Source organism: Capricornis sumatraensis, chromosome 8 (genome assembly GCF_032405125.1).
Source record: "Capricornis sumatraensis isolate serow.1 chromosome 8, serow.2, whole genome shotgun sequence".
In the NCBI taxonomy this organism is placed as follows: Eukaryota; Metazoa; Chordata; class Mammalia; order Artiodactyla; family Bovidae; genus Capricornis; species Capricornis sumatraensis.
In genome coordinates, this window is record NC_091076.1 from 96,781,650 (window position 1) to 96,804,059 (window position 22,410).

The window sequence follows — 22,410 nt, forward strand, 5'->3', positions numbered from 1 at the left end:
TTAATGTAATTCTATTTGAATATTTTTGCTTTTGTATCCAAAATATATATATATTTCTAAGTCCAATGTTTAAGAGCTTACTGCCTATGTTTTTTTCTAGGAGTTTTATGGTTTCAGGCCTTACATTTAAGTCTTTAATCCATTTTGAGTTTATATTGGTATGTGGATTAAGAAAATGGTTCAGATTTCCCATACTACTTATTGAAGAGATTTGTGTATTTAATTTTTCAATTATCTTTGTTAAAGATACCTTATTATCTTTGTTATTGTTGTTGTTTAGTCTCTAAGTCCTGTCCAATGCTTTTGTGACCCCGTGAACTGTAGCCCATCAGGCTCCTCTGTCCATGGGATTTCCCAAGCAAGAATACTGGAGTGGGTTGCCATTGCCTTCTCCAGGGGATCTTCCAACCCAGGGATCAAACCTATGTCTCCTGAATTGGCAGGTGGATTCTGTACCACTGAGCCACTTGGTACACATACCTGAATCTAAATTCTGAATTTCTTACAGAAGATGAAAAGGTTGGCTTGGATGTGTTGATGGATGCTGCAAACACTTTTACAGGTGAGTAATAATTTGTATCAGATGTTATGAAACAGATCTTGATATTTTACGGAGAATTACTTACTTACAGCAGTAGTCTACTCTGTCCAGTCATTAGTAAGTTCACTCTACTCTTTTATCTATTTATTGATAATTTTGACTTATTCACAATAGTTTAGATTATTAGAGATTTAGAGAAAGTGTGACCCCTTCCATAAGGAATATTAACTTGTCCAGTGTTTTGGCCAGTAATGTGCTCTCATTTCTCTAGTGTTTAAAAAAATCAAAATATAGGTGAACACAATGAATCTCAATGTGAAGTTTTTGCATCAGGAAATGTGATCTCTTTGAACAGTCAGTTCCATAATTCAGAGGCAGTAACATATTATTTGCCTATAGACTCTACTTACCATCACGAGTCATTGTGCCTCTTGTGTTACTCTATGCCACATTGACCCATACACAGGATAGAAATGTGATCTATCTTCTTATTTGAATTTAAAAAGCCTTTCAAGTAGTGGATTTCACAATAACTCTGTGTAAGTGAAGTCAGCTCATGTATTTAAACCTCATCCTGCAGTTAAAAGTAAGGTTGTACTGGATTATTTTTTTATAATTTAGAATAATTAGACTTCTTAATATTATCACCTGAAACAATTCCCATCTATTCAAAGGAGACAAGGTGGAAGCCAGTGACTTTAAAACTGTGCTGGGAAACATGGGACTCGAACTCACTGAAAAAGAACAGTTTCTGCTGTCAAAAACTCTGCCAATCTCTCGTGAGTAGTTAACATCCCATCATGGTGCTCAGGGAGATGTGATACTGTGGGCTTTGGGGTGAGAGTTGTCCAGTGCCCTGAGAAACCCCCTAAGCAAGATGCAGATGAGACGTAAGCAGCTTTGTTACTGCCACTTGTGTTTTCATTTGGAAGTGAGAGACTTCTCTCTTTTCTATTCATCCGGTGGTTAAGTATTTTTTTATTTTAATAGCTACGCAGCTAAATCGTTAGGTAGTCCTCTGAAAATACACCCCACCTCCTAAGTTCCTCCCCCAGTAGCTCTCCCACAGTTCAGCAACTAAACTGTAAACATCTAAGAGCCAGGAACATTTTGGACCATGTGCTTATATTGTCAGTACCCATTCTGATTAGTCAGTGTCCCAGTGAGTTAGTTCCTCAAAAGTTTCACCTCCTGGGCACCTGCGTAGACTCACCCGCAGAGACCCTAGAGGCCAACCTGTGCTTCAGCTGTACCTCCTGCCTAATTCCAGAGACCTCAACATATAGACATTCTTCCCCTGCCCCATAGTTTCCATCCCTCATTGTTCCCCAGGCAAGAGAGAGCCTCGGTTCAGTTCAGTCACTCAGTCATGTCCGACTCTTTGTGACCCCATGGACTGTAGCATGCCAGACTTCCCTGTCCATCACTAACTCCCAGAGCTTACTCAAACTTATGTCCATTGAGTTGGTGATGCCATCCAACCATCATTCTCGGTCGTCCTCTTCTCCTCCTGAATTCAATCTTTCCCAGCTTCAGGGTTTTTTTTAATGAGTCAGTTCTTCACATCAGGTGGCCTAAGTATTGGAGCTTCAGCTTCAGCATCAGTCCTTCCAATGAATATTCAGGACTGATTTCCTTTAGGATGGACTGGTTGGATCTCCTTGCAGTCCAAGGGACTCTCAAGAGTCTTCTCCAGCACCACAGTTCAAAAGCATCAATTCTTAGGTGCTTAGCTTTCTTTATGTTCCAGTGCTCACGTCCATACATGACTACTGGAAGAAAACCATACCTTTGACTAGAAGGACATTTGTTGGCAAAGTATCTCTCTGCTTTTTAATATGCTGTCTAGGTTTGTCATAGCTTTTCTTCCAAGAACTAAGCGTCTTTTAATTTCATGGCTTCAATCAACATCTGCAGTGATTTGGAGCCCAAGAAAATAAAGTCTGTCCCTGTGAGAGAGCCTACACATCACTAAGGAAGTTAGTGACTCTAGTGGCAGAATTGACACCCTGGGCAGCAAATGCTCAATGCCTCCTGTGAATCCTCCCCACATACACCTGAGGCTATGACTACTCACTGTGTGTAGCATCCCCCTGCCCAACTGCTCTCACGGGGCCAGTTGTGAGAAATGCAATATTCTTAGGATATTGGCTCCAAGAAAGCAGGATAGAGATGCAGAAAGAAGCAGATGGACTGTAATGGAGATGACTGCCTGCATATGCCAGGTGCTGAGGGTTCTGTCCACTCTGCAGACACTCCTGCCACAGAATGGAGGCCTCTCTCCAGAGGCAGACAACACCTGTGGGGATGAGTTAAGCTTGTAGGTGTCCCTTGTTCTCTGTCTCTGAATTTCACCTCCATTTATGAAAATATTTTGTTTAGAGAACAATTTTTTTTTTCATTTTTTTTTTCATTTCAGCAACCCAACTGCTTGGGTTGCTACCTGTCTTTAATGTCATCCCTTTTTAGGATCTATCATTAGATCTAAATGTCCTGGGATATGTCCTGGAATATGTCCTGGAATATGTCCTGGAATATGTCCTGGGCCTAGAGCATAGGCAAGGAAAAAAGAAAAAGGCAGAGGAGTCAAAGTGCCATTAAAGAAGAGAAGAATGAGAAGAAAGAATCTTGTGTGTGTGTGTGTGTGTGTGTGTGTGTGTGTGTGTGTGTAGCCTGCATCAACTACTGCTGTGTGTTCCACATAAAGGATAGATTGAGAACAGTCCTTACCTTTTGTTATAATTTGAAAGTGAAATAGAATAATTTTCTAGGTGAATTGTGTAAAATGTCTTATAAAATGACGTTTGTCCTTTTTCTTTTGACTTGAATTTTACCATATCTTTCAGGAGATGGAAAGGTATATAAGAAAAGATTACTGAATAGTGTGAAACCTCTCAAAGGTAAGAATCATGAGAATAGCATCTAAAATTTACTGTGTTTTGCATCTGCTTTTTAAAATGTCTGATTAGAATATTGCTCTTTCAATGTTCCACTGATGTACTGATGCTGAATTTAGGCCTGGTAACCTACTATTCTTCTTTGGGTATAAGTACATTTGAAGAACTCATTGTTAGTAACATGTAGCAAGTTTGAAATTTTTATTTCATTAGGTTGGTTATCTTTATCACAGTTCATATGTTTATCTAATTCTTCTTTTTCACCCATGATTACTTCAATTAAAAGCTACAGCACAGTGTTAAGAGAGCATTTTCTCTTCTTGACTCCCATACTAACTCTCTGGGTTCACTTAAATGGCCAGTGTTTCACCCTCCCATCAGGGTGAAACTCAAAGATAGAATCCACTTAAAGACATAATCTTCCACTTCTTGGACTTGCTTGTATTTCATATGTACATCCTCTTCTTTCTTAAGGGAAAAAAATCAGTGTCAGTAAACTGGACGCTCTAATGAAGAACATGGGAATTCAGCCTGAGAAAGAGGACTATGAAGATTTTCTGACCCATCTGCCAGTTGATCGTAAGTGTTTCAGATACCACTGTACCTAGGGGGAACCTTAGGGTTTCTACATAAGAGCTTTTGAAAGTAAACCTCTTTTTTCATCTCTTTTGAAAACTTATGAAATATTTCAAACATATATAAAAATGGAGACCAATATAACAAATACAGGCTAAAGTTAGCAGATGTTATCATTTTGCACGCACCTTCCTTCCCTCATTCTATCCCTCCCATGTATACCTTTTCTTAAGTAAGATAAAGTTTCATTAATGACCCAATAAGACCAATTAACCTTGATAAAAGTGTCAAAAAGGCAAAGTTAGGATAATTCATTAGGAAGAAATTACTAAGGGATGAGCCCCAGTCTAAAATTCCCTTATTAGAGTCTAACAAAGCCAGTGGCCTTGAATTTAAAAAAAAAAAGCTAATAAAAAAAGGCAGGTTTCTGTAAGAAAGCTAGATAGCACATCTTTCAGCAGAGCCAGTACATGCCAATCAAAGTGAACAAATTGTTCTTCCTTCAGTGTTCTGTTCTTAGCTAGGGCTTGGCAGGTATAGCTAACGTAGGCTGCTGCTACCAGTAAACATCTTCTATGTTACCCTTACCTATATCTAGCCTTAACATAGAAAACAGTTTTAGCCTAGCTTCTGGCCTTAACAGAGGAGACAGTTTTAGCCTATTTTTTAGTTTAAAACTTCACTCTACTGGGTTTAATAATACTGGTAATCATGGTCCCTACATATTAGATAGGGATCCTCAAAATGATTCCTACCAGAAAAGATATTATTACCAATAAACTATTTTTAGGATCCTTCATTCAATAACACAGTCGGAATTTTTTCTAACCCAAAAGTGTGACTATTTTTGCACCACTGAAATTCATTTGTCTAGCTAGCACAAACTATATGCAAAACCCTGAATGATAGACAAATTATACCTGGTAGTATAAAGGAAATTAAGGCATGGTCCCTCCTCTCATATAGTTTACAGTCCTTAAGGTTGGTGGTGGGGAACATAAGCAAAATTTAGAGTGGGAAGATAGCATACTGTTAAGCTGGCAAGGGTCAATGTTGACATTCTAGGAATCAGCGAACTAAAATGGACTGGAATGGGTGAATTTAACTCAGATGACCATTATATCTACTACTGCGGGCAGGAATCCCTCAGAAGAAATGGAGTAGCCATCATGGTCAACAAAAGAGTCCGAAATGCAGTACTTGGATGCAATCTCAAAAACGACAGAATGATCTCTGTTCGTCTCCAAGGCAAATCATTCAATATCATAGTTATCCAAGTCTATGCCCCAACCAGTAATGCTGAAGAAACTGAAGTTGAACGGTTTTATGAAGACCTATAAGACCCTTTAGAACTAACACCCAAAAAAGATGTCCTTTTCATTAAAAGGGACTGGAATGCAAAAGTATGAAGTCAAGAAACACCTAGAGTAACAGGCAAATTTGGCCTTGGAATGCAGAATGAAGCAGGGCAAAGACTAATAGAGTTTTGCCAAGAAAATACACTGGTCATAGCAAACATCCTCTTCCAACAACACAAGAGAAGACTCTACACATGGACATCACCAGATGGTCAACACCAAAATCAGATTAATTATATTCTTAGCAGCCAAAGATGGAGAAGCTCTATACAGTCAACAAAAACAAGATCAGAAGCTGACTGTGGCTCAGATTATGAACTCCTTATTACCAAACTCAGACTCAAATTGAAGAAAGTAGGGAAAACTGCTAAACCATTCAGGTATGACCTAAATCAAATCTCTTATGATTATACAGTGGAAGTGAGAAATAGATTTAAGGGCCTAGATCTGGTAGATAGAGTGCCTGATGAACTATGGAATGAGGTTCGTGACATTGTACAGGAGACAGGGATCAAGATCATCCCCATGGAGAAGAAATGCAAAAAAGCAAAATGGCTGTCTTGGGAGGCCTTACACATAGCTGTGAAAAGAAGAGAAGCAGAAAGCAAAGGAGAAAAGGAAAGATATAAGCATCCAAATGCAGAGTTCCAAAGAATAGCAAGGAGAGATAAGAAAGCCTTCTTCAGTGATCAATGCAAAGAAATAGAGGAAAACAACAGAATAAGAAAGACTAGAGATCTCTTCAGGAAAATTAGAGATACCAAGGGAACATTTCATGCAAAGATGGGCTCGATAAAGGACAGAAATGGTATGCACCTAACAGAAGCAGAAGATATTAAGAAGAGGTAGCAAGGATACATGGAAGAACTGTACAAAAAAAATCTTCACGACCCAGATAATCATGATGATGTGATCACTAATCTAGAGCCAGACATCTTGGAATGTGAAGTCAAGTGGGCCTTAGAAAGCATCACTACGAACAAAGCTAGTGGAGGTGATGAAATTCCAGTTGAGCTATTTCCAATTCTGAAAGATGATGCTGTGAAAGTGCTGCACTCAATATGTCAGCAAATTTGGAAAACTCAGCAGTGGCCACAGGACTGGAAAAGGTCAGTTTTTATTCCAAAGAAAGGCAATGCTAAAGAATGCTCAAACTACGGCACAATTGCACTCATCTCACATGCTAGTAAAGTAATGCTCAAAATTGTCCAAGCCAGGCTTCAGCAATACGTGAACCATGAACTTCCTGATGTTCAAGCTGGTTTTAGAAAAGGCAGAGGAACCAGAGATCGAACTGCCAACATCTGCTGGATAATCAAAAAAGCAAGAGAGTTCCAGAAAAACATCTATTTCTGCTTTATTGACTATGCCAAAGCCTTTGACTGTGTGGATCACACAAAACTGGAAAATTCTGTAAGAGATGGGAATACCAGACCACCTGACCTGCCTCTTGAAAAATCTGTATGCAGGTCAGGAAGCAACAGTTAGAACTGGACATGGAACAATAGACTGGTTCCAAATAGGAAAAGGAGTACATCAAGGCTGTATATTGTCACCCTGCTTATTTAACTTATATGCAGAATACATCATGAGAAACACTGGACTGGAAGAAACACAAGCTGGAATCAACATTGCCGGAAGAAATATCAATAACCTCAGATATGCAGATGACACCACCCTTATGGCAGAAAGTGAAGAGGAGCTAAAAAGCCTCTTGATGAAAGTGAAAGAGGAGAGGGAAAAAGTTGGCTTAAAGCTCAACATTCAGAAAACGAAGATCATGGCATCTGGTCCCATCACTTCATGGCAAATAGATGGGGAAACAGTAGAAACAGTGTCAGACCTTATTTTGGGGGTCTCCAAAATCACTGCAGATGGTGACTGCAGCCATGAAACTAAAAGACGCTTCCTCCTTGGAAGAAAAGTTGTGACCAACCTAGATAGCATATTCAAAAGCAGAGACATTACTTTGCTGACTAACGTCCATCTAGTCAAGGCTATGGTTTTTCCTGTGGTCATGTATGGATGTGAGAGTTGGACTGTGAAGAAGGCTGAGCACTGAAGAATTGATGCTTTTGAACTGTGGTGCTGGAGAAGACTCTTGAGAGTCCTTTGGACTGCAAGGAGATCCAACCAGTCCATTCTGAAGGAGATCTACGCTGGGATTTCTTTGGAAAGAATGATGCAAAAGCTGAAACTCCAGTACTTTGGCCACCTCGTGCGAAGAGTTGACTCGTTGGAAAAGACTCTGATGCTGGGAGGGATTGGGGTCAGGAGGAGAAGGGGACAACCGAGGATGAGATGACTGGATGGTTCATGGACTCGATCGACGTGAGACTGAGTGAACTCCGGGAGATGGTGATGGACAGGGAGGCCTGGCGTGCTGTGATTCATGGGGTCGCAAAGAGTCAGACATGACTGAGTAACTGAACTGAACTGAAGCTTTAAGAGTCAGGTGCTTTATGTAAATAAATGACTTCAGGGTTTCAGATTCTATCTTGACCATTGAAATATGTTCCAGTTATTGGGTTTGAAAAAAGGGAGAGGCCTCTTTTAATAGTATAGATTTAGATTTATACTATTTATATAAATAGATTTAATAGTAATCCCTCTATTAGGAAGGGATTGCTATTAAACTTGCTTCTTTACATTAAAGATTATTTGATACTATACAGAAAGTGATATTAATTAAATGAATGCTCATGCTAACATTTTGATCTTTCCTATTTCTTGTGCATTTTGAGTTAAGAGTTACTAAAGAAAATCATGAAAAATAGATGAATTCCAATACATTGCAACTTACAACTTAAATGTTTTATAACATTTTTCTCTAAGTTTTTCTGTGCGTGAATTGTCTTTTCTGACAGAGAATCAAATGGTTGATTTGGATGTGGCAATGGATGATGCAAAAGCTTTTACTGGTGAGTAAAGCAGTTAGGGGGAAAGGGAATTCATTATTGAGACCTTAATGCTTTATTTTTTCCAAAAAGGTGCTTTTAAACAGTCATTTTTTCTTTGGGCTATTATTGACATGCTAAATTGACAAAAGACCAATGCTGGGAAAGATTGAAGGTAGGAGGAGAAGAGGACAACAGAGGATGAGATGGTTGGATGGCATCACTACCTGATGGACATGAGTTCGAGCAGGTTCCAGGCATTGGTGATGGACAGGGAAGCCTGGCATTCTGAGTCCATGGGGTCACAAAGAGTTGGACATGACTGAGCAACTGAGCTGAAATTGACTCCCTACAAATTTAATGTTAAATGTTTCTTTTATAATCTGATGTGGGATTTTCCCTGAATAGAGCTATATTATGTGATGTTTTTATCAATAGTGTTTTCCACTTCACCATTGTTTAAACAACCAAAAACCCAGGTCTCCTGCATTGCAGGCAGATTCTTTACCAGCTGAGCCACCCAGGAAGCCCAAAATATAGGTCAACCCTGTCCAATCTCAAGGTAAATTTTTGTAGGGTAGCTAGGAAATTCAGTTACTGTGTCTAAAGACACAATAGTTCAGGAAATTTAATGGCTTTTGACTTATATCTGGAATTATAAAAACTTTTCTTTTGCTTGATTTAAAAGTATGAATTCTATTTCTGACTCAATACACCCACCCACATGTCCTTTGAATCTACATAGTTGAACAAATTTCATAGGCAATTTGCTTGTCTAATTAAAGATGATGCCATATAGGTAATCTGTTTCATAGTTTAAAATCTTTAGTCCATTCCTAAAATTGCTGTTGTTGTTGTTTAGTCGCTAAGTTGTGTCTGACTCTTTGCAACCCCATAGACTGCAGCCTGCCAGCCTCCTCTGTTCTCCACTATCTCTCACAGTTAGCTCAAATTCATGCTGGTAATGCTATCTAACCATCTCATTCTCTGCCATCCCATTCCTTTTGTTTTCAACGTTTCCCAGGATCAGAGTCTTTTCCTAAAATGAGTCCTAAAATTGTTGCATGTTAACAATTCCCATCTTTCCAAAGGAGAGAAGGTTAATGTCAGCGATCTGGACAATGTGATGAGGAGAATGGGGCTAGCACTCACTACTGAGGAACAGAAGGAGCTGCTGAAAACTCTGCCAGTTCATGGTGAGGATTTAGCTCAGCCTGGGAAACTTAGAGTCATGGGCTTGTGTGTGAAAACTGGTGAAATTATATGTGTGTCCAATAAAACCTAAATTGTAAATGCAATCCTCACACGAGAAAAAATCTTGTTCCTAACATTTTAACACAGAAAATTGACATCTTTTGTTGTTCAGTTGCTCAGTCATGTCTGACTCTTTGCAATCCCATGAGCCACAGTATGCCAGGCCTCCCTGTCCCTCACCAACTCCTGGAGTTTACTCAAACTCATGTCCATTGAGTCAGTGATGCCATGCAATCATCATCCTCTGTCCTCCCCTTCTCCTCCTGCCCTCAATCTTTCCCAGCATCACGGTCTTTTCCAATGAGTCAGTTCTTCGCATTAGGTGACCAAAGTATTGGAGTTTCAGCTTCAACATCAGTCCTTCCAGTGAACACCCAGGACTCATCTCCTTTAGGATGGACTAGTTGGATCTCCTTGCAGTCCAAGGGACTCTCAAGAGTCTTCTCCAACACCACAGTTCAAAAGCATCAATTCTTTGGTGCCCAGCTTTCTTTATGGTCCAACTCTCACATCCATACACGACTACTGGAAAAACCATAGCCTTGACTAGGTGGACCTTTGTTGACAAAGTTATGTCTCTGTTTTTTTAATATGCTGTCTAGGTTGACCATAACTTTCCTTCCAAGGAGTAAGCATCTTTTAATTTCATGGCTGCAATCACCATCTGCAGTGCTTTTGGAGTCCAAAAAAATAAAGTCAGCCACTGTTTCCACTGTTTCCCCATCTATTTCCCATGAATAGGTGGATTTATATCAATGAAAGCTTCCTTCAGCTTTGGTTTCATTCTTACTTGAGGATAAAACAATAACTTCTAAACAAATGAGAAAGGAGGGGGTTTTTTTCCCCCTGAAATTATGGATGTTATGTTGTCTCTGTGCTGTCTTTGTTAATCTTTCCATCGTTTAACCTATATTCTTAATTATGTCTTATATTACAGCTGATGGAAAAGTATTTAAGAATAGATTGCTAAAAAGTGTAAAGGCCCTCAAAGGTGAGTGAAAAAATATGATGAAAGGACAAGTAAAAATAAAATCCTTAGCATTTTCTTTTAAATATTCCAAGTTTACTTCCTGCCAATTTATTGATCCATTGTTATGACTCATAACCTATCATTCTTCTTTGGGTGCACTGCCCTTTAAGATACAAGTTAAAGTATTTTACTGTAAGAAGTTTCTAACACTGTTTTCTGGGTAGAACCACATAAGTTGGTGGTTATTTCAATCAAAAATCATTAGACTGACCTGAAAGTAAAAGTGTAAGTCGCTCAGTCACATCTGACTCTTTTGACCCCCTGAACTGTAGCCCACCAGGCTCCTCCAGATTTTCCAGTCAAGCATACTGGAGTGCATAGCCATTCCCTTCTCCATGGGATCTTCCCAACCCAGGGATTGAACCCAGGTCTCCTGGATAGCAGGCATATTCTTTACCATCTGAAGTACCAGGGAAGCCCCAGACTTACCTATTCCTCTCTAAATGAACTCTCATGGAAATGAAACAGAGTCCCCTGGACAGACATTAAGGAAGATATCCTATTTCCACTTTCTATACTAATTCAATGTAAACAATTATATTTTTAATTAGAAAAAATATTAAACACAAAATTATAAGAAAATTAATTCTACCACTTACAAAAATTGATATAAAGAAGTAAAAGCCAATCACAAGGATGTATTGTACAACATGGTGACTGTGGTGAAGAATACCTTATTTTATATTTAAAAGTTGCTAAGAAAATAGATCTTAAAAGTTCTTACCACAAGGGGGAAAAGTATGTAACTATGTGTGGTGATGGAGGTGAACTAGATTTATTGTGGTGGTCATTTTGCAATATATACAAATATTGAATAATTACCTGAAATGTATACCTGAAATTAATATGTTGTATGCCAATTATATCTCATTTTTTTAAAGTGAAAGTCTCCCACTTCCCACTGATCTAATCCCTCTCTGTAAAGATAAACACTGTTTACTGTTTACCTTTGTCTCAATGGTTACCTTTATGAATTTTTTCTTACTTTCGAATCTAAATCTTACAGACAAATCTAAATCTTGGGAGAGATATATGTTAATAGTTTCTTTGTGCCCTTCTGCTTTATTGTCCAATGAGGTTTCTGATGCATGATCATGATTGGCATTTTTCGCTCTTAAGTGTCAATACTCTTGTTTTTATTCTGTGCCCTTCTTTCCAAAGCACCAAGGGTCAAAATAAAAAAACTGGAATCATTTGTGGAAAACATGGGAGTTAAACTCAAAGATGAGGAACTTGAGGAACTAATGACCCAACTGTCAGCTGATGGTGAGTGTCAGACACCTTTATGTTCTTCAGAGAAGAATTGAGCCCTTGTATTAGAACTGCTGTAAGTGGCCTTTTTAGTATAATAATTAAGTAAGTGTAAATAGAAAGACTTAATCTTGACTCATGAAGAAATATCATCTCCAAAAACACTTTTGAAAAAATACATTGGGAATGTTGCTTGCAGAACTCAGCCATGCCTGAGAATACCACACACTTAACGAGCTAAAGAAAAATAAAATTTTAAATTTCATTCATAAGGGAACATGGTAATAAAGTCTTGGATTGTACTGAACATATTGTAATTTTCAACAGTGTCAATTACTTTGGATACATTGGTTTAAGTACAGTATAAAATTAAAAGTAATTTTACCTAAAAAAAAAAAAAAAGTCAAAAGTCAGATGATGAACTAGGAGAAAATGGTAAGGTCCCTAAGGCATAAAAAATCCCTCATATATTGATTAAAACATACTGACAGTAGAAAAATAGGCAAATATTCATAAAAGAGGAAATCTAAAATTCTAATAACATATGAAAAGATATTTAACCTCACCAGTAATCATGAAAATACAAAATAAAGCAAAGCATGGAGATATTTTCAGTTCTCAGGCAAAAATTAATAAGACTAAGAACATTTAGTTCTGGTGAGAGTAAGGGGAAAGGGACTTACTGATAAATTTGGGTGTAAATTGCCATTGCTCTTGGAAAAATCATTTGGCAGTACTTTGGGGGGAAAAAAAACATCCCTTTTCCCTGGTGAATCTAGCCTACATGCTTGATCTGTAATATATGGTATTTCTTTTTGCTGAGGTCTGGTCTGGTCCCTATTCTGGTTGGGGCATAGACTTGGATTACCGTGGTATTGAATGGTTTGCCTTGGAGACGAACAGAGGTCATTCTGTCCTTTTTGAGATTGCATCCAAGTACTGCATTTCAGACTCTTTTGTTGACCATGATTGCTACTCCATTTCTTCTAAGGGATTCCTGCCCACAGTAGTAAATATAATGGTCATCTGAGTTAAATTCATCCATTCTAGTCCATTTTAGTTCACTGATTCCTAGAATGTCAATGTTCACTCTTCTCATCTCCTGTTTGACCACTTCCAATTTGCCTTGATTCATGGACCTAACATTCCAGGTTCCTATGCAATATTGCTCTTTATAGCATTGAACCTTGCTTCTATCACCAGTCACATCCACAACTGGGTGCTGTTTTTGCTTTGGCTCTATCCCTTCATTCTTTCTGGAGTTATTTCTCCACTGATCTCCAGTAGCATTTTGGGCACCCACCGACCTGGGGAGTTCATCTTTCAGTGTCTATCTTTTTGCCTTTTCATACTGTTCATGGGGTTCTCAAGGCAAGAATACTGAAGTGGTTTGCCATTCCCTTCTCCAGTGGACCACATTCTGTCAGACCTCTCCACCATGACCCATCCGTCTTGGGTGGCCCCATACTGCATGGCTTAGTTTCATTGAGTTAGACAAGGCTGTGGTCCATGTGATTAGATTGGCTAGTTGCTGTGATTGTAGTTTCAGTCTGTCTACCCTCTGATCCCCTCTCTCACTGCCTACTGTCTTACTTGGGTTTCACTTACCTTGGACGTGGGGTCTCTCTTCATGGCTGCTCCAGTAAAGCACAGCCGCCGCTCCTTATTGTGGATTGCAATAAACTGGAAAATTCTGTAAGAGATGGGAATATCACACCAGCTGACCTGCCTCTTGAGAAACCTGTATGCAGGTCAGGAAGCAACAGTTAGAACTGGACATGGAACAACAGACTGGTTCCAAATAGGAAAAGGAGTACATCAAGGCTGTATATTGTCACCCTGCTTATTTAACTTATATGCAGAGTACATCATGAGAAACGCTGGGCTGGAAGAAGCATAAGCTGGAATCAAGATTGCCAGGAGAAATATCAATAACCTTAGATATGCAGATGACACCACCCATATGGTAGAATGTGAAGAAGAACTAAGAGCTTCTTGATGAAAGTGAAAGAGGAGAGTGAAAAAGTTGACTTAAAACTCAACATTCAGAAAACTAAGATCATGGCATCCGGCCCCATCACTTCATGGCAAATAGATGGGGAACAGTGGAAACAGTGTCAGACTTCATTTTTTTGGGCTCCAAAATCACTGCAGATGGTGATTGCAGCCATGAAATTAAAAGATGCTTGCTCCTGGGAAGAAAAGCTATGACCATCCTAGACAGCATATTAAAAAGCAGAGACATTACTTTGCCACCAAAGGTCTGTCTAGTCAAAGCTATGGTTTTTCCAGTAGTCGTGTATGGATGTGAGAGTTGGACTATAAAGAAAGCTGAGCACCGAAGAACTGATGCTTTTGAACTGTGGTGTTGGAGAAGACTCTTGAGAGTTCCTTGGACTGCAAGGAGATCCAACCAGTCCATTCCAAAGGAAATCAGTCCTGGATATTCATTGGAAGGACTGAGGCTGAAGCTGAAAATCCAATACTTTGGCCCCCTGATGTGAAGAACTGACTCATTGGAAAAGACCCTGATGCTGGGAAACATTGAAGGTAGGAGAAGGGGATGACAGGATGAGATGGTTGGATGGCATCACCGACTCAATGGACATGAGTTTGAGTAAACTCCAGAGATGGTGAAGGACAGGGAGACCTGGAATGCTGCAGTCCATGGGGTCGCAAAGTGTTGGACACAACTAAGTGACTGAACTGAAGAAGTTCTAATACCAGGTCTGACAATTATTGTCATTTTAAAGTAGTGAAGAGTATAAGTAACTTTTCAATATATTTGCATCGACTGTCATGTGATATGAAAATGGTAGTGACTTTTTATTATCAATAGTAACAAAGTCACAAGTTCTACTACTACTGTGGTTTGTGGACTACATGAATAATTACAGAAAATGCTAAATTTAAGCTAGTGATTAATATAAAGATGTATTTTACAGGGAGTCCTTCAGCTTGAATGAAAAAAAATCTATATATTCAGGATCCACGGACCCCAGATTAAGACTCTTGTTATGGGATTTCCCTTCAGTCCAGTAGGTTAGATTCTGTGCTTTCATTGCAGGGGACACAGGTTAGACCTCTGTCAGGGAGCTAAGATCTCACATGCCACAGGGTGCAGCCGAAAAGAACCAAAAAACAAAATTAAAAGAAAGAACTCCTGATATAGATCACCCATCCAACATCCTGACCTGCTGTTCCTTGACCTCTTTAACTTCAATCATCTTTTCCTTTGATGACCTGAATCTTGTCCTTGCCTAATACTTCATCACCCTGAAAATATTTATTTTATATATCCACTGTCTACCCATTATCCTTCACTTACTATGCAAGCTGTTCTACCATAACACAATGTAGGAACGGTGGAGAAATCCCCCATTCTGTGAAAGTACACTGAAGTAACTGAGCTTATGGGGGAAACGGGGAAAGCCCATTCAAAAATCTATGCCGATTTGTAAGCAGAGCACTAACAAAAGCAGCAGTTGATACTGTGTGTAGAAGTTTGAAAAGCCCAGGCAAATAGCTCAGAGCAGCTGGAAGCCATTCAAAAATACACACATATACACAACCCAAAAAGAGAGTTGGAAAGCTGACATGCAGCTCTGAAATAATGTAGATGGAAGTAGAATTCTGAGTCAATGAACCTGATTCCCCCTCATACATCATAGGCACTTATTTTTTAATTTTATTAAAATAGAGCTGAGAGGGCCCCTACTATAGCCAGTCCAGGTTTGTTTTTTTTTTTTCTTTTCCTGCTGAGGTTTATAATTGTGATTCTCTTACTTAGGAAAAATTATGTATGAACTAATACAACTTCCACATTATTGTGACATCATTCCATTTACCAATTGAGTATAAAGAACTGATGCTATTGAACATGAGGTGTAACAGAACAGAATATAGAAATCCAACTGCAGCTATTCTCCATCATTATGGGGGTCTTCAGTGCCTTAATTCAACCAGTCTTTCATTATTCAACTCCTCCCCCATATATCCTTGTTTGCTTCCTTAAATTAGATTCAATACTTCAACAATTGTATAACCTTAAAAACTCACAAGCTGGAATCAAGATTGCCGGGAGAAATATCAATAACCTCAGATATGCAGATGACACCACCCTTATGGCAGAAAGTGAAGAGGAACTAAAAAGCCTCTTGATGAAAGTGAAAGAGTGAAAAAGCTGGCTTAAAGCTCAACATTCAGAAAACAAAGATCATGGCATCTGGTCCCATCACTTCATGGGAAATAGATGGGGAAACAGTGGAAACAGTGTCAGACTTTATTTTTTTGGGCTCCAAAATCACTGCAGATGGTGACTGCAGCCATGAAATTAAAAGACGCTTACTCCTTGGAAGAAAAGTTACGACCAACCTAGATAGCATATTGAAAAGCAGAGACATTACTTTGCCAACAAAGGTCTGTCTAGTCAAGGCTATGGTTTTTCCTGTGGTCATGTATGGATGTGAGAGTTGGACTGGGAAGAAGGCTGAACGCTGAAGAATTGATGCGTTTGAACTGTGGCGTTGGAGAAGACTCTTGAGAGTCCCTTGGACTGCTAGGAGATCCAACCAGTCCATTCTGAAGGAGATCATCCCTGGGATTTCTTTGGAGGGAATGATGCTGAAGCTGAAACTCCAGTACTTTGGCCACCTCATGTGAAAAGTTGACTCATTGGAAAGGACTCTGATGCTGCGAGGGATTGGGGGCAGGAGGAGAAGGGGACGACAGAGGATGAGATGGCTGGATAGCATCACTGATTCAATGGATGTGACTCTGAGTGAACTCCGGGAGTTGGTGATGGACAGGGAGGCCTGGCGTGCTGCGATTCATGGGGTCGCAAAGAGTCGGACACGACTGAGCGACTGAACTGAACTGAAAATGTCTCAAAAATCCTAACAAACTTGCTTGGCAAAAACCCAGCCATCGCCTTACTCTATGCTTGCTCCTGAAAAGCTTTAATGTTTCTGAAGAAAATCACAAAATTGCACTAATAGAACTCACTTGAACACATTGCCATGAATATCAAGTCAGTCCTTAATGAGGCCATAGTCCCTACTACCTTTTCCAGCTAAATTCACTTTTCTCACTTTCAGAGGTAATTTCACCCCTTCTCTCTTCAAATTTCCAACACCTCCTCATTTCAGACTTCATAGAGAAAAAAGATTCAGTTAAATAAGAATAACCTCATTTTCCTCCTTGACATCTATGAACCCACCTATATCTATGCCCACATACTCTGCTCTCATCTTGTTATAAAAGAATCTCTGCTCCCACTGTGAGTCAACCCTTCCATTTGTGCCTTGAATCTCATTTCCACTTACCTTTTCAAAGACTTAACTCCTGTGATTTTGCTCTTTCTCTCCTGCATCATCAGTTTCTCCCTTTCTACTAGATCTCTGTATTCCATTGACAGGGAGCTATGTCTCTTATTCCCCTTGTCCCTGGCCAGCTACTACTAGATTAGTTCCTCTTCACAGCAGAACCTCTCAAAAAGCTGTCACTACTCATTATCTTTACTTCCTAACCTCCCATTCACTCTCCATTGCTTGCTTCCCTGCCAGGGAGCTGAACCAACTCTCAATCATCAGTGACCTATCTCTTAACAAGCTTCATGATCAATTTTCTGTTCTTATTTACTTGATATCTCAGCTTTTGACATAGTGACTATCCCCTCTTTATTGAAACATTTTTTATTTCAGACTTTCAAAGCTGCCTATCTATCTGATCTTCTTCTTTTTTCACTGACAGCTTCTTCTCGGTTTCCTCTTCTGATTCTTCCTCCCTTCAAGATCTCTGAATAATGAAGTGCCCAGGGCTAGACCCTTAGGTGTCTTTTTTTTTTAATCTACGTTCTCTTTTTATGAGACTGCATCCAGTCTCATTGGGCGACATATTGTCTTTGAGCTGATAAAAGCAAATTTATATCTCCAGGGCAACCTCCCTAAGTCAGGAATGGTATATCAAACTAGTTATTTATTTGATATCTCCACTTGGATGTCCAAAAGGCACCACAGATTTAATGGACTTATTGAATTCCCCTAAAAAGTCTCAAGCCCTCTCCTCTGCCTCCCCTTCCACCCACCCCATTTCAGTAATGTCATTTCATCTACCTGTTGCCGAGAGGAGAGACTAGATTTCATTCTTTTTTCCCCTCTTATTCCACATTCAAATCTAGGCTGTACTTGAAAAATAGGTCCCAAATCCATCCATTATCACCATCTTTACTGCTGCCACCATAGCCACAATCATCTCTTTCCTGGGCCACTAAAACAGTCTACTATCTAGTCCTCATTCCTCCAATTCCCCATCCGGCATACACCAGCCAAAGTGATCCTTTGAAAGCTGAAATCATCAAATTACTCCCCTTCTTCTAGGCCTCCAGACATTCATTGCAACCAGAATAAAATCCAAGCTTTATCATCATAGCCTACAAGGCCCTGCATAATTTGGCACCTTCCACACTGGCTTTTTCTCTATCTCTCCATCATGTCAAATTCATTCCCATTTTAGGCCTATTGCACATACCATTTTTCTGCTTGGAATGTTCTCTCAGTTCTTCACATGACTCTCATTATTCAGGCCTCAACCCAAATAGATACATATCAGAGAGGGCTTTGCTCAGCCCCCTGTCTAAGGCAATCCCACCCACTATTACTCTTTACTTATGTTGCCCTCTTTCATCTTTTTTTCAACTTTTTTCTTTTTAGCTTTTTTTTTTTTTTGCTTTTTATTTTGCGCTGTTTCATCTTTGATAACATCTTAGCCTCAAAAAAACAGCACCTTTCTGCTCATTTGTTTACATGCTCATTGTCTGTTTCCCTCTACCAGATTGTATACTCCGTAATAGCAAGAACTCTGCCAGTGTGTTTACTTTTGTATCCCCAAAGCCTAGCAAAGTGCCTTGCACACAGAAGGTGTACTCCTAAGTGCTTGTTGTTGTTTAGTCACCAAGTCATGCCCAACTCTTTTGTGATCCCGTGGACTGAACTGTAGCCCATGAGGTTCCTCTGTCCATAGGATTTCCCAGGCAAGAACACTGGAATGGGTTGCCATTTCCTTTTCCAGATCTTCCCAATGCAGGGATTAAACCTGCATCTCTTGTATGGGCAGTTAGATTCTTTACCATTGAGCCACCAGGGAAGCAAAGTGTTTGTTGATTAATAACTAATACAAATACTCAGGGTTAGGTTTATTTGTCCTGTCTCCCTACACTTACTTGTAACCAAACACTTCTTTTGAAATGTTTATTTATTTTATTGTATTTATTGTTGGCTACGCTGGGTCTGCTGCTGTGTGCAGGCTTTCTCTAGTTGCATAAAGTGGGAGCTGCTCTTCCTTGCGGTGCTTGGGCTTCTCGTTGCAGTGGCTTTTCTTGTTGTGGAGCACAGCCTGTAGGCTCATAGCCTCAGTAGTTGTGTCTCATGGGCTTAGTTGTTTCATCGCATGTAGAATCTCCCTGGACCTGCCACCAGGGAAGTCCTACCAATCACTTATTAATTTAACTTTATTCTAGTAGCCTCTAAAAGCAAATAGGAAAATAAAAGAATGATTTATTACAGACCACAAACTTTGTTTCTAAGATAATACTGTTATTGCTAAGGATAAGTTCATAAAATTCTAAGGAAAATTAGAAAAAAGATTACTGAATTCATAATTTCAGAACTTTATGCATCCTAAATGTGAATCTCAGTAACATTAGCTTCTCTGATTATGAAGTTTATTTCCCTTTCCTTACAGGTAATAGTACAGTTGGTCTGAATGATTTGATGGATGCTATCAGTTATATCAAGGGTGAGTTGTAAGCTATGATGAAAAGATATTATAAATAGCATCTTAATATTTTGCAGTTGGTGAAGAAAAATATATTCCCTTATAAATGTTTAAATTCTTTCATATGTGTTCCATTTTAGTGGATGCTGCTGAAATTCAGTAAATTACATTTAATATGGGCTTATATGTCAATATGCATTAAATTCTCTGAAATTTAATTCTCTGAATTCCCCGAAGAATTCTTCAACAATAGTTATAGATCTCAGGAGCCATGGAACTATTCCTTTTCCCCATTAGCCCCAATCCTAGAAATGTATCCTCTGGAAATAATTTAATCGAATAAATATATATAAATATATATATATATATATATATATCTTCCTAAAGACCTTCAGAGAAATCTGAAACAGCCTAAATATCTAACAGTTATGGGAATTACCACATCAACCATGGTAAGTCAGGCTTATGGGATATCATGTGTTGAAATTTTAACTGTAAAAATTATGTAGCAACTTAGAAACAAGTTTATGAAGTAGTTAAATTATACTAGGTTGGAAAAGCAGAATACAAAGTTATATGTATGTTAGATTTCCACATTATGAAAATATAGCTTTATTGTTAAAGACCAGAAATGGAATATGAAAAACTAAAAATGGTTTTGTGGTAGGGTGGTGTAATTATATTTTTCCCACTTTATAATAATCTTAAATGTTATTACATTATTTTTACAATGAATGAGAAAAAAATTACTTCTATGTTGAGATGAATGAAATTCTTGAAATGCCAAGTGCTCAGAGAAGTAAACTATAGGTAAACATTCCTTTTTCCCCTATCAAGGTCATACTACATTAAATTTTTTTAATTGGAGGATAATTGCTTTACAATGTTGTGTTGGTTTCTACCATACAACAACATGAATCAGCCATAAGTATACATATATCCCCTTCTCTTAAACTTCCCTCCTACCACCCCTATCTACTCCACTCCCCCATTTACTCCACTCCCCCATCTACTCCACCCCCCTCCCCTGTAAATCACAGAGCACTAGTTTGAGCACCCTGTGTTACACAAAAACTTCTCAAACTTTTTTTTAATAAATTAAAAACTGGTCTATAGAAGAAACTTAATTTTTCCATAGGGTGGGAGGAAGAGAAAAAAAAAAAAACCTATATATAGCTTAATTTGCTACATTCAATTTTGCAATAACCCATCAGTGAATTCTTTTTTGTAACCACTTTCTGATTGATTTTCTGAACCAGAACTTAAAACAGGATTTTTTCCTAATTTTCCTGATTATTCTGGATACACATAGTTAATGTTATATGTAAGCACAATGGTGTTTTTCATCTTTTGTAGATAGTCATATAATATTTCTGCAACTTATTTCTCACCTTTTCTAAGGAGAGGTGATTGATATCCCGGACTTAGACAACTTTCTAGCAAATGAGGGGATTGAGCTCAATGAAGAAGAAATGAAAAAACTGATGCCTCATTTGACATTCAATGGTGAGTTGTTTTTTTTTTAATTCTGTGTCTTCCTAGAAGTTATCTTGTTATCTTGTATGTAAGATCCTTAGAAATGATCCTTATCTTTTATATCACTTAGAACAATGCTTCTCAAACTTGAATGTGCATATGAATCACCTGGGCATCTTGTTAAAATGCAGACTGTGATTCAGGTCTGAAGTATAGCCTAAGAAATCCTGCATTTCTAACAAGCTCCCAGATAGTGGCAACATGGCTGATCCAAGGTCCACACTTTGCCTGTCAAGGATCTAAAAGATGGAGAAATGATATATTAAGATTGTGCCTGGCCTTTTGTTTCTTAAGCCACAAGTACAACCAATTTATTATGTACCTGAGGGCATGATTCCATCCTCAAAACAAGAAGGAAAAATTGAGTATTAGGGAGAGTATTAGGGAAAGCAGGGGACTTAGGGATTGGTTGGTTTGCTTATTGATTTTTATTATTGCTTACTGAGTCTAGTTGCATGATTTATCTGCTGGCTTTGCGTTTTATAATTACTTAAACTTAATCTTTGTACTTCTATTACTCTCTTTGTTTTTCTGATACAAATTAAGAAAAAAGATGATCTAGGGAGCAGCATTTTAGGGGGGGCAGTTCTAACTAGAATGATGTTGCTAGAAAGCTTCTGCACAGCTCTGGCTTTGAATGCAAAGATTGTATATTGATGTATTCAAATAACAAACATTATTTGATCACTGAATATGTCCAGGAACTAAAATGGTAAAGAAGGGAGTACTTGTGCTAAGCCCAACTGACAATAGGTAATAAAATACAGCCATTATGTTCTCAAACCATGGTTTTAATAAATTTGAACCTATTCATTGCAAACTCCTGTTTCTATTTTTTCCAGTTTATCATTTCTTCTTATTCAGGAAGATACACCATCTCCCTCTCTTCTCTTCATTTGAAGAGGTTCTTCTTACCCCTTCCAAATCCATTTCTCTTGACCTGATTTTCTCCCACTTCTTCAAAAAATATTTTTTATAGAGAGATAGTTGGTACATTAGTTTCAAGTGTACAATACAATGATGCAATATTTGTAGAAAAGTTATTTATTTTATAATTCAGCACTTGCGGTTTCATCTATTTCTCTCTATTTATAAAGTAGCATATACTCCTCCATTCCTTTTAAAAACTAACCTTGACTTGGTTCTGGTTCTTCTGTCTTATAATTATGATCATTCATCCCTCATTTCTTTCAGCCCACTTCCTAAGTGGTCTTGAGGTGCTGTTTCTGCTTCCAAACTTTACATTCTTTGAATCCTTGCAAATGGCTTCCCCCCTCATGTAGTCCCCAACTCTACT

The 22,410-nt window shown here is 38.6% G+C and overlaps 1 protein-coding gene across 1 annotated transcript; it reads left to right on the forward strand.

Annotated features, from left to right (window-relative positions):
* Window positions 1-1,386: 1,386 nt before the first annotated feature.
* Window positions 1,387-22,057, forward strand: LOC138083667 (uncharacterized). The gene is made up of 10 exons (XM_068977492.1): window positions 1,387-1,431; window positions 3,388-3,441; window positions 3,913-4,017; window positions 8,240-8,293; window positions 9,361-9,465; window positions 10,461-10,514; window positions 11,715-11,819; window positions 19,545-19,598; window positions 20,979-21,083; window positions 21,978-22,057. The coding sequence occupies exons 1-10, from the start codon at window positions 1,419-1,421 to the stop codon at window positions 22,055-22,057; spliced, it is 729 nt and encodes a 242-aa protein (XP_068833593.1). The 5' UTR covers window positions 1,387-1,418.
* Window positions 22,058-22,410: the final 353 nt, after the last annotated feature.

Excerpts from the sequence above, each read along its gene's own strand:
- LOC138083667 (XM_068977492.1), top strand. Across the intron at positions 4,018-8,239 it reads GACCCATCTGCCAGTTGATC|AGAATCAAATGGTTGATTTG; the intron begins GTAAGTGTTTCA and ends CTTTTCTGACAG. Across the intron at positions 8,294-9,360 it reads TGATGCAAAAGCTTTTACTG|GAGAGAAGGTTAATGTCAGC; the intron begins GTGAGTAAAGCA and ends ATCTTTCCAAAG.